The sequence below is a fragment of the Oncorhynchus masou genome, chromosome 24, assembly GCF_036934945.1.
Source record: "Oncorhynchus masou masou isolate Uvic2021 chromosome 24, UVic_Omas_1.1, whole genome shotgun sequence".
In the NCBI taxonomy this organism is placed as follows: Eukaryota; Metazoa; Chordata; class Actinopteri; order Salmoniformes; family Salmonidae; genus Oncorhynchus; species Oncorhynchus masou.
In genome coordinates, this window is record NC_088235.1 from 80,245,408 (window position 1) to 80,257,990 (window position 12,583).

At 46.0% G+C, this 12,583-nt stretch overlaps 1 protein-coding gene across 10 annotated transcripts in view; it reads right to left on the reverse strand.

Annotated features, from left to right (window-relative positions):
* Positions 1–12,583, reverse strand: part of LOC135512768 (CUGBP Elav-like family member 5) — a 304,887-nt gene that overhangs the window by 274,135 nt on the left and 18,169 nt on the right. For all 10 annotated transcript variants that reach the window (XM_064935127.1, XM_064935124.1, XM_064935120.1 and 7 more), the window contains exon 2: positions 1,118–1,200. In XM_064935127.1, the coding sequence (XP_064791199.1) occupies positions 1,118–1,200 (83 nt within the window). The remainder of the gene's footprint in view (positions 1–1,117; positions 1,201–12,583) is intronic.

Sequence of the window (12,583 nt, forward strand, 5' to 3'; positions counted from 1 at the left end):
TTAACGCACTGCTAAACACAGTTATAGCCTACCATGAACGCATCCCTTGGCGTTCTCTCAAAGAACAACTTCTTTTTTATCAATTTTTTTAATGCTCTTTAAGAAGAAAAAAAGCCCTCCAGGCTGGAGCTTGGCAAATTTGAAGGATAAAAGAAACAACTTGTTTTTCGAGAAAAGCGCCAGAAATGTTCAAAGTTTGCAGTGTTAGTATTTGCATGTTTAATGTGAAACATGTGCCCTTTGGCTAGGCTCCTTCTTGTATTATTCCACAGAGATGGGGGTCGGTCTGTCTATCTGTGATGTTCTTCTGACCCGGGAACGTTGAGCCATGCTGTCTGTCTAGCAGACCAGGCTCTACCCAGCTCTACTCCTGACGCTGACGGTGTCCTTGTCACTTGCTATCTGCCATAGTGGGGGAAATGGTAAGAGGACTACTCTCTCTCTCTCTCACACACACACACACACACACACACACACACACACACACACACACACACACACACACACACACACACACACACACACACACACACACACACACACACACACACACACACACACACACACACACACACACACACTGTGTACAAACACAGAGATGCACACACTACACTACACACACAGATACTGTGCATAAACACGTGCGCATACCGTGCACAGATATACACACATTTTGTTTATAAAGGCAGTAATCCTACCTCACACTCACACACAGTGCCCTTTCCTATTTTCAAATTGTCCCTTTCATCCCTCGTGCATATCATTTCTGTTTTCCCCTTCGTCTAAGTAAACAACAATGACTCACTAAGCCTTTTGTAAAGAGACCAATTTGAGCAAATGCAAAGAACAAATGAATTGACATTTGATGGCATTGCCTCAGAAAGTGCGAGTGGAGTGCATCTGATCAATGCTGGCTATATTCCCCGGAGAACGGACACATTAAACAGTTCAAACCGGCCCTTAAAAGCCTAGATTATTGATTGAATCATTTTCCAAAGTATTTTTTTAATTTATTTTTATCTCTGGGGCTGAAGCAGGTTGGAGTAGGCTGGTAGGTGGTGGGTGGTGGTGTTTTCTGTGTTCAGATGGCATGGTGGTGAAGTGGGTAGAGACTTACCCCTGGCAGTGTTTTCTGTTCATGGAGGGCGTTCTGGGCTTTGATGGCCGACTCGCGGGCGCAGTAGGTGAGGAACGCGCAGCCTGAAAAACAGAAAAGGGGGAGATATTAACACAAGTCTATCTGAACACTGGGGACTGAACACTGGGGACTGAACACTGATGAAAAGAAAGGACACTAAACACGGAGTGGCAACACTAGCTCAGTCACAGAACAAGAGGAGACTGACAATAGATATCAACCCTAGGTCAGTTACTGGGCACAACAACACTCGGCAACAACTGTGTTCAATCGAATCCCCTCCACCCACAACATTGGGTCCCCATCAACCTCGCTTAGTCTCAGGCCCTTGTCAGTCATGAAAAAACAACACCCTGGAAAGGGGATGTGTCCCTCACAATGAGGCAGCAAGAGCTGCTCCTGGGGAACAATCTCTCCCTGCAGACAGTGTCAATGCAGACATACACTCGACTTTCTTCCTGTCTTCAGTTGGCCTTCGGGCTGAATGCTCTCTCTCTCTTTCTCTCTCCCTCCTCTCTCTCTCTCTCTCTCTCTGTGCCTCACTTTCTCTTGTTTTTCTCTTTCTCTTCTCTCTCCCTCTCTATCTATATCTCTCTATCCCAGCCCCAGTACCATAGATCAGCCTCTCCCTGTCCAAAGCGCCTACCATGCTGCCGTGATGCACAACACTGAACCCTTCTGACAGCAGCAGAGACAGCGAGAGGGAGCAGGGCCGCAGGACAGAGAGGGGGAAAGAGGGAGGGATGGGAGGACTCGAACACTGTGCAGACGGTGGGAGGGATGGAGGGGGAAGGGGGAGGAGGGCAGCGCTTCAGGCCTCAGGGCTCCCTGAGCACAGAACAAATGCCCAGCCACAAGAACACCAGGTGACTACCACACATACACACACTCACACTGTCACTCTCGCCCACTGTCTGCCAAATAAAGAGCTCCTCCTGCTGGCAGACAGCCCAGAGAAATGAGGTAGATGAGGAGAGAGAGAGAGAGAGAGATTAAAGAGAAAGAGAGAGAGACCCCAGAGAGGTATTGATGCAATCATTTACCCCTGACTGTCTGAATAAATACATTTGGTAGTGTTATATTAATGAAGTTCATGTCTGCATATATAGATTTGGTAGTGTTGTTCATGTGCGTTACCACACACTATCATATTTCTGCCATTTTAGAGAGTTTACTAGAAACCATCACATTTCGGATCATATTTCAACCGGGAAAAATATATTCAGTGGGTGGTGATGATGGTGTCTTTAAAGAGACAATATTCCTATCATTCCCGATGTGGCATATCACATCACTTTCATCCGTCCATAAATTCACCACCTCATTCAACATCTCGCACCCTGTAGCCTGGCTGCTTGCTTATGCATCTATCTTTTCCCTTGAGCAAAGCCACGTAGACTTTCAATGACCCCAGCATTCTTCCCCCAGCTCTTCCTTTCTCAGAGCCAGGTCAGTGCATTATAGTAACCTTTGCTACAGTGCTACACAAATAGAGGGGGTGCTTTGTCAAGCATTGATCCATTGATTGGCCAGGCCGTGTTACATCCCTATGCCCTACGGCCCTATACAGCCCAACCATCTCCCAGCACAGCAGGCCTGCTAGTCCCTGCTCTCTGGGTCTGTATGTATGTTATGGATGGACAGTGATGGAGTCTGTCAGAGGTGACCACCTCAGTCTTAAGTGGCTGACTGCCTGGAGTCATGGTGCATCTCTCTTCACACCCCACCCCTGGTCCCCACCGGCCCTAACCTAATGATTTCCAATGGCTACCAAGCAGATCACTATATCATGATGCTTTCTTCCCCACATAACATCACCCCTGTCTCACTGAGGAGACCATGGTACTAAATGGAGCCGTGTTGCTGTTGTTATTCTGTAGGAATTGTGTTGTTGGTTTATTTGACAAGTGCCATCCCTATCTCTCAATGAGCAGGGCCTCGTTTGCATATTACAATCACAAACACTGCCCAAATTGGATTTATTCGTTAATGTGTAACACATACGGCATTGAGAATAAATTAATAACAACCATAATGCCAACAAAGGGGAACATGAACTCCATTTAAATGTGCTTCTATGTTCTTTAATGTAAGGCTTAATAAGAATCTGCTGGCCACGGGCGAAAGCTCTAACAACTTCCTAATTGGAATCCAAACATGTACAAATAGCCACGTTGCATTGCATACCAAGTGCGGACATCGGAGCCTGATGAAATGGTTTGAAACGCGACAAACAGCGATGTGACCCAGAGAGAGAGGCTGGTGGAAGGGAAGGCACAATGTGGAAAATATGATTCTACCGAGGCATCATTTGATACCAATCTAAAACAGCCCTTATCTCACACGTCGATTTCTAGTGGAGAATCTTCTTCTTACTCCTCCTCCTCATCTGCTCCTATATACTTCTGTCTGACGTGTGGCTCCACTATATCAGCTGAGGTAGCTACAGAGAGGCTACAGAGAGGCTGCAGTGCTGATGAGGCTAGAGGGACATATGGGGGCATTGGGGTGACTGTCTTTCTCTCCCCAGCTCCACTGTGTTGAGATGGTTTGTAATTAAAGAGACTTCTCCTCTCCTTCCCCCCCCTCTCCTCTCCTCTCCTCTCCTCTCTTCTCTTCTCTTATCTTCTCTTCTCTTCTCTCCTCTCCTCTCCTCTCCTCTACCCTCCCCTCCCCTCCCCCCTCTCCCTCCCCTCTCCCCTCCTCTCCTCTCCTCTCCTCTCCTCTCCTCTCCTCTCCCCTCCCTCCCTCTCCTCTCCCCTCCCCTCCCCCCCCTCCCTTCCCCCCTCTCCTCTCCTCCCTCTCCTCTCCTCTTCTCCTCTCCCCTCCACTCCCCCTCTCTCCTCTCCTCTCCTCTCCTCCTCTCCTCTTCTCTCCTCCCCTGTCTTCTCCTCCCCTGTCTTCTCCCAACCCCCCCCTCCCCCTCCCCCCTCCCCCCCTCCCCCCTCCCCCCCTCTCCTCTCCTCTCCTCCTCTCCCCTCTCCTCTCCAAACCCCCTCCCCTCCCCTCCCCCCCCTCCCCCCCCCTCCCTCCCTCTCCTCTCTTCTCTTCTCCTCTGCCCTCCGCTCCCCCTCTCTCCCTCTCCTCTCCTCTCCTCCTCTCCTCTTCTCTCCTGTCTTCTCCTCCCCTGTCTTCTCCCGACCCCTCCCCTCTCCCCCCCTCCCCTCCCCTCTCCTCTCTCCTCTCCTTTCCTCTCCTCCTCTCTCTTCTCCTCTTCCCTCCTCTCCTCCCCACCACTCTCTGACAGTAGCCATTTGCAGGGTTATTTCCTGCCGACAAGGCCCTCCATTACTAGTGCAAAAGGGAACGTGTGTCTGATCCAGCACCTTTGGCCCTAATCTGTGAAGTGTAGGTAATTCCTGCTAAGTGTAGAGGTCCTACTGATAAACCCATCACCGTCCCCCCCTCCTCTTACTCTCCTCCTACTCTTCCAGAATCAGCACTTATTCTAAGAGCCTACTGCATTCAGTCCCTACTGTCACACACAGACGCAGACACACACACCAACGCACACACACACACACACAGCCCAATGTACACATAGGCACCACAGCGTCTCTCACTCCATCTTTCTATTCCCTCTCTGTGCCCCAGAGGACCCTGCCCCAGTGTAATGAAAAGGTGTGAACTTCCCCTCTCCTTGGCATTTACTCCACCAAAAGTGTGAAGGTAGCAGAAACAGAGCCAGCCCTGGCTCAGGTCTTTAGTCGCTGTCTGCCCGCTCCCTCACACTTCATTTGCACTCTGTGGGAAATGTCATCGCCGAGGGTAGATTACTTGCTTACTTCATTTACTGCTGGAAGGACTTTCTGAGGGGCCGGAGCCCAAAGTGCACATCATCAGCACTGATACAATGTGATTATTACCTGAATCAGTGGCAGGCGTGGCGGAGCTCTGTGGCGTAGATTGACTATGAGGGGTAATCAGGGCTAGTCTCAGAGCAGTCCTTACTGCTCTAATCCCTCCCTCACCCCCCAAATCCCTGATCCCAGATATGCACGCACACAGCCAACCACCAAGCCACTGCTCGAGGAGAACAAAGGGAAAAGGTGGGGGTACTTTCCAAAGAGCTTTCACTCATTGTTCCGACAACAATATTTTCCCTGCCCCAGCCTAATTACCTTGTAATGAGTGCTGTAATATAAGCAGTACTCTAGCGTAACCTGTAAACCTTAATTAAGTCAGGCACGTTAAAGGGAGCCGCATGTGGCTAGGCCTCCATCCTCCAGCACTGCACCCTCCTGTACTGTAATTTCAATAGTCTCAAGACACTTCCTCTCCTTGTCTCTTTATCTTCCATCTGCTCTAATATGAAAGACCTCGATAGGTGAAGGAAAAGTCCAATTTGGCAGGCAACATATTGCTTTCACCTGCATCCTCATGTCACTACAAATGAAGGTGGGGTGAGACAAGGAGCGGAAGAACACTCAAGACTGTTGAGATCCTTTACACTAGTCAGGGAGCAGAAGGTATCCTAGCAGTTAAGAGCATTGGGCCTGTAGCCAAAAGGTTGCTGGTTCGAATCCCCGAGCCGACTAGATGAGAAATCAGACAATGTGCCTTAACAGTAACAGCTGCAGTAAGTCCCTCTGGATAAGAGTGCCTGTTAAATTACTCAAATGTAAGAGGGCCTGGTGTCAACTCTGGTAACGGACCCTGGTAGCTTCTGTAACCCCTGGTGAAGGAGACCCAGGCCATTGATTTGTTGCTGTGCTCAATCATCATACACTACGGCCCCTGAGCAGGAAATACATCCTGAAGGACACACTCCAGGTCTGTGTGGACCAACACAGTTGTGTGCGTACAGTAGAGGACTTGTGTTTGTACCAACTAGCTCTCACAGTCTCATGTCAGAATTAGACCATTCACCCATGTTTATCGAATGTCATATTTCAAAGTTTTTGCAAAAGGTGTAAGTTTAGGTATTAACTCAGAATTCTTAAGGTTATTGACTCCAAATGGTTAAGGTCAGTGGTGGGCCGTCAGGGCCAGCAAGGCCTTCTCTGCTGGCCTAAACATCATCAGAATATATATATTTTTAAAATATATTTTCCCACAAATATGTATTAAATTATTCCCCAGAGTAAGAGTTACACTCTTCATTTCATAGTGTTCCTCTTAGTTGCACTGCTTCCAGCCCCAGGTTGAGATTTGGAGGGCTGGTCTTTATGTTAGTTATTTTATCCAATCATATTCAGCCATCATGTGTTGCCAGGGGTCTAAAATCTGCCCGCAGACCTTCAGAATCAACAGTGCGGGCACTTGTAGCTTAAAGTGAATGGAAATTAAAATTTAGTGTCAACCAATCAGCTTTAGAGTTGGCTATTGTACGCCTGCTGGCTGGCTCCAGTGTTACACAGGAGCCAGCTAGCAGGCGTAGTGCCTGCACGTCTTTTGATTGGATTACCAATATTGAGAGGCAGGTTCTATATGGGCAGGTCTCAGAACTAGGAAACTGAAATTGATCAACGCGTACTACTAAGCTGTTTTTTCAACCCTCAATGGCGGAAGGAGAAGATATCGATTTGGTCGAGGATATAATTATAACGCCATTTTCAAGACAAACTTTTCAAGAAAAGTTAGACATTGTCAGGAGAGGTAGACGCCGACGCTACAAAGCCTGTCACAGGCGGGAAAGGGGTTCGTTCGCCACTTTCAATTATGGGCGCTATCAATGACTCACAGGCTCCGAGAAGCACTGCAAACTGTACTGCTGGGAATGCCTATTATTTGCAAGTGATCGATTTGGTGTTTGGAGCCACACTGGCTTTGCAAACCTGAGGTGTCTAACCAAGGCAGCAACGAGACACCAAAGTACGGCTGGGCACTTACAAACAATGGTGCTTTTGAAAACTTTTGGGGACACCCGAGTGGATCTACAGCTCAACGAACAAGCGCGCAGGGCAACGAAGCTGCAAAATGAAAAGGTATTGTACTCTTCCCCTGCAATTCTCTGAATAAAAATGACAATTTCAAGGTGACGCAACGCCTGGTTATACTGCGTTTCTATCTAAATGTATAGTGTCTAGAGCCATGGCATCATAATGATGGTAATAAGAGGTGGATTAATTCGGGTGGGACTGTATAGGACTTCACTGATGGCCCAGGCCCCAGAACCACGGCATGCTACTGGTTAAGGTAAGCGTTACGGTTTGGGATAACCATAAAACATCGCTCGATTCGAACTTGCAACCTTTGGAATCAGTGGCGGATGCTTACGCCCATCCTTCATCCCCGTGTCCACAACGCCCTAGTAAAACTGAAACCTACTTGAAGGCAGCAGCGCTCACTATGGTTTCCATTCCATCTCCCGACGTCCCCAGACATGGATGGACGTTGAATACGGACTTGTATCACGGGTGACCTGGCTGGTGTGTACAGTAAGGGTCTCGGCCTCTCGGCTGGGTGGCGGCGTGCATAACGAGGATGAGGAACACCGTAAAACTGAATCATTTCTTCTGAAAGAGGAATCAATAGAGTACAAATCCGTTGGGGGGAAATATGGGCTGAGAAAATAGGCCGTGACAAATTCACACATACTCAACCACAGTAGGTAATTCAGTATTTGGTTTGTAAGGTTGAAGGTTCTCTTGGGCAGTGAAAAACAATACTACTGTAAAGTCCTATAGGGCCAATACTGTGGTGGGAACTTGGCACCCACAGTGGATGTAGTTTTCCTGTGTGGACTGACTAAATGAATGATCTCAGCCTGCTTTAAGCCTGTGCCAGGCCAGCATTATAAATACATCCAGTGGCCTGCATCCCTGATCAAGAAGCTAATTGACACCATTAATGGATGGGGTTTCACGGTGCAGTAAATACTGTGTCCGTTCACAGGCCACGTCAGGCGTGGGTGGACTGACTGAGAGAGGAACATGGCTTAGACTCCTCATCAGATGGAGGGCAATGGGAGTTTACCTGCCAAGTCCCCCCTTAGCCCACAGCTAAGGGATTTACAGGGGAATCGATAAGAAGTTTTCTGTGAGCCCCATCAAGGTCAGAAAACTGCATCTCTTCCTCTTCATATTCTATAACAGGCCCTGGGAAAAACATGAACATGCCCTGACCATAAACACTGCATAGGCAATACTACGCCTGAAAAATACTATAGGATAGAAACAAAAAGGGAAATATATATTAGTTAGCCACATTGGCATTTTTGATGTGATACCCACACTATGACTGTCTTGTTTTCAAAAAGCAGTGCGATTTGAACCTCAAGTCAGATCAATTGATCAGAGTAAATTCACATTAGTCAAAGATAGGCAGTTCCAAACTGACTTGGTCTGAGAGACAGATCCGCTTTCGAGGTCCTTTGATTTGACAAATTGGGAAAGGTGTCTTTAAAGATGAAGCTTCAAAGCTCCAAGGCTGGCGATAAAGAGAGGGATGAAGAAGAAAGACGTCCCCCTCTCTTCGCCCACTACGCTGTACTTTATTTCCCAGCGCCCATTCATGCGGCATTTGGAGAAAACATTAATTGCACCTTTCCAGATTCCTTACTAAATAGACTAACGAGTAAACCTTGCTGCACGCTCCTGTCTTTTCGACTAGCGATTATGTGCTTTGAGGCACAAAGCAGATTCCTCATATACACACAGATTTTAAATTACGTGCAACATGCCAAATATTACAGATTTATTTTCTCTCTCCCTGAGCATTTTCTTCCTCTGACTACTGGGCTGGAATGATAATACTCATTAACACAGGTGGTCTTGCAAATGAGCAGGTGCCACCGTGTTAATTGTATTGAAGTATTTCCTGGTAACGGCGGTGGCCAGCGTTACGCTTCCAAAAATGTCTCGTCCTTTAAAGCCGACCACTGGCACGGTGAAAGAGAGAGAACCTTCTTAGCTCATCAGTTAAAGAGCTATAAACTCTCAAGGTTGTGGAGCCAAAAAGCTGCCAATATACTGTAGATGGGATAAATCATCTGTTATTAATCTAGTCTTTTTTTTAATGATTAAGGCGCCGTTATCACTATGAGTAGTCAAAGATGGGAAAGCTGCCATTTTGTAAATTACTATTAGATGTACATCACCAGAATTGCAGTGACAAAGTCATGGATCCTTAATTAATCTAAGCCCTTTAAAACCAATTATTTTTCCTACATGGCATGAAGCCACTTTACTGTACATCTGCACCTTCTGTTACCCTAATTCCTACATTCATGTGAGGCATCTCCAATACACTATACTGTAGCACCAAGCCATTGGCAACATGCTGTTCCAGAAGACCTCTCTATCTGGCAGTGGAGCGATTAGAGCGTAACCACTCCTCCATAGGATGGAGAGATGAGGAAGTGAGAACAAAGCTGGGGGTGAGGAACAGAGAACCCCCCCACAGTGGGCTACAGCTGCTTTTCTCCCTCCCTCACCTCCCTCCATCTCCCCTCCCTCTCCCCAGTATGGGAGCAGTCTTTAGGGGGAGGCTGGCAGGCAATCAGTGATGTCATGCCAGCAGCACAGCGATGGCAGCTTAACCTATTTTCGGAAATACCACAGATTTCTATTTATAATCATGCTGAACAGCGTGCATCTCCACACGTCCCTCACGGACCAAATATATTCAGACATTTTCCATCATAATGGGTGTTTTCATTGTTTCACTGTTGATTTGTAATTAGTTATTCAGGACATATGTTCGTAATAGCAGTATTACAGAAATATATTACATTTACACATTTACATAAGTGGTAAATAGGCAGTGTAGTGGAAGTAGTGGTAGTGGTAGTAGTAGTAGCAGCAGTAGCAGTATTACCAAATATAGCCATGGTAGAATAGTTATATTAGGAGTAGTATAAATAGTACTAACAGCCTCTAGGACTAGTAGTAGGTAAAAACAGAGCACATATTAGGCAAAGTCACAGAATGGCACTTGATCCAGACAGAAACTCAGCTACTGCTGTCTTCAATCATTGGGCATCTTTTGAGTGCAATATCCTTACATTTTAAGTGTCTGAATTTTTCAGCGACAGCCATGTACAGTATGCTATGCATTAAAGCAGCAATATATCACTTTTTGGGCCACCTGACCAAATTCACATAGAAATGTGCGTTATAGATCTTTCACTCATTGAAAGCAAGTCTAAGAAGCGATAAATCGGTGTTCTATTTCTATGCTTCCCGTCTTTTACATCTGGTTTTGTACACCAGCTTTAAACAGCTGAAAATACTATATTTTTGGTTATTGAAAATATATTTCACAGTGGTTTAGATGGTACAATGATTTAATACACTATGCATTGCTTGTTTTGTCATACAAACTGAAATTAGCAACCAGGACATTTTATTAACCAATCAAACAATTAATTTGTTTTTACCAATCTAACTACTGTACATAACAACATAATGGTAATAATTTACTTGAATGGTAAATCTCAACTGATAAACTGGGTAAATCAAAATGTAATCACAATACAGGTGAATGCATATTCAGTAGGAGGCATGCATTGAGTCATTGGGCTTGTTTTGGCTGATTTCATGGGGCTGCAGAAGACAAAACAATCTCGTTCCCTTCAATGTGGCACTTATTTTATTGTACCGATCAACAACATTTGCATAAAAGTCGCTTCTTTTATAAAAGAGTGCGCTGTCTCTTTAACCAGTAATGACGTCATTCAGAGCCAAGAGGAGTGCGGCCTGTTGGAGCCCTCAGTTCGCTGAGGCAATAAATCTTTGGCTGAGGGAGAGACTTGGGGTAGACATGCTCCAGTACCTTTGGCAACTAAGAACGTATCCGCTTTGGGCTTGATGTGTAGTCCATACATGCATAATCTATGAGCAGAATTACCCTTTTACCTCAATTAAACACAAAATCCCAAGTTTGAAAGTGACTGTTTTCTTGAAGCTGATCCATGCCATTTTACCCTACATTTCCCTCCAAGTGGGACAGCACCCTAGCAATTTGAGTTCTAGCCAATGAGCTTCAGCCCCTCGCATGAGTGACAGCTAGCAAAAGGCCTGTCCAGCATAATTTAGTGAGATTGCAGGGCGGGCCCAACGGCTTAGTGGACACAGCAGCGAGAGAGCGAGAAATTACATGGTGCACCTATCTGCACATAAGTGACTTAGCAATTTTTGGGGACCACTTTTGGCTTGGGACTGCTACTTTCAGAACTACTGGCCAAAACGTATACAGAACTAACAGAGAATCTCTTTAAGTCAATGGATAAAGTTTTTGGTGGCAATCAGCTTTGAAAACAGCATATTTTGCGTTACGGTTTGCATATTATCACAAAGTACTAGGGTAGTGAATTGATGTTCGTTTCAGCTGTAAGCTAGCAAGGAAAGTCAGCCTACAAAGATAGAAGATACTTTCATCTTCTTGCATTGTAAAGATATTCTAGCCTGTATGGACATTGTTGCAAACAGTAATTAATAGTTTCAACATTAAAAATGTCGTGTCACATTATTCAAGTGTGTGAACTTCTGTGCAGCATGAGTGGGGAGCTAAACATGATGCAGTCCAGACTCCCAGCGCAGGTTAGCAATGAGTATGGGGAGCAGGCACAGTGGCTCCGTTTGGGAAATTGACTGTGCTGATAGACAGGCTTGATCCGTGAGACACATTTGACAGAATTACCGAAACTTAACACAAATTCTAGCACCCACCTGTTTTCATGTTCTAGTATCGAAAAAGTACCGACGTTTCGGTATACCGTGCAACACTAAGCAATAGTATAAGTAGTAATAGCAGTATGATGAGCAGTAACATGTCTGGTATTACTGGTGGGTTTGTCTTGAATCAGCAGCTCAGGGGTGATTTTATGTTATACATCTGCTAAACTTGGCCAATGAACCTACACCTTAAATCCCTTTATTTAGGACCCCAGGCCCTCCACAATAGATACAGCTTTAAACCTATCTGAAGACTACTCCATAGACCCAGCTGTCACGCTCAACACAACACCTTAGGATAGAAGCAACCATTTATTTCTGCTGCTCTGACAATCACCTCATTTTTCTCATTCCACTCATCTATTGTGCCTGCCCTTGTGTCACTTGTCTTCTGTCCACTTCTCTGTCCGTCTGCATACAGTACATGTGGCTGTGCTCCCTCCCATCCCGCTCTGTCACGTCTGCCTGGTTGAGACTGGCCACCTTACATACAATTATGTCTCTGCGACTGCATTAAGGCCCCATTCTAAGAGATGGGATGGCTTGACTAATCTCTGATTGTTTTTACTAAAACAGGGGGATAGCGGGTTCTCCAAGGGCACAACACTGTGAGAAAGACAAATAACAGGTATCTTATTATTCTCCCTGGCTTGCACCAAAGAGGCTTTATCGCATGACTTCTCCTGAAGCGTTCCAAAATGGAGAGGGATTATCACAAAACATTACATTCAAATCTCCTCAACGTTGTTATTTCATTTTCCCAGCTTCTAAAATGAGTCAGTGCCGGCCAAGCTCAAACACAACTTTAAAGGCCCAGGGCAGTCAA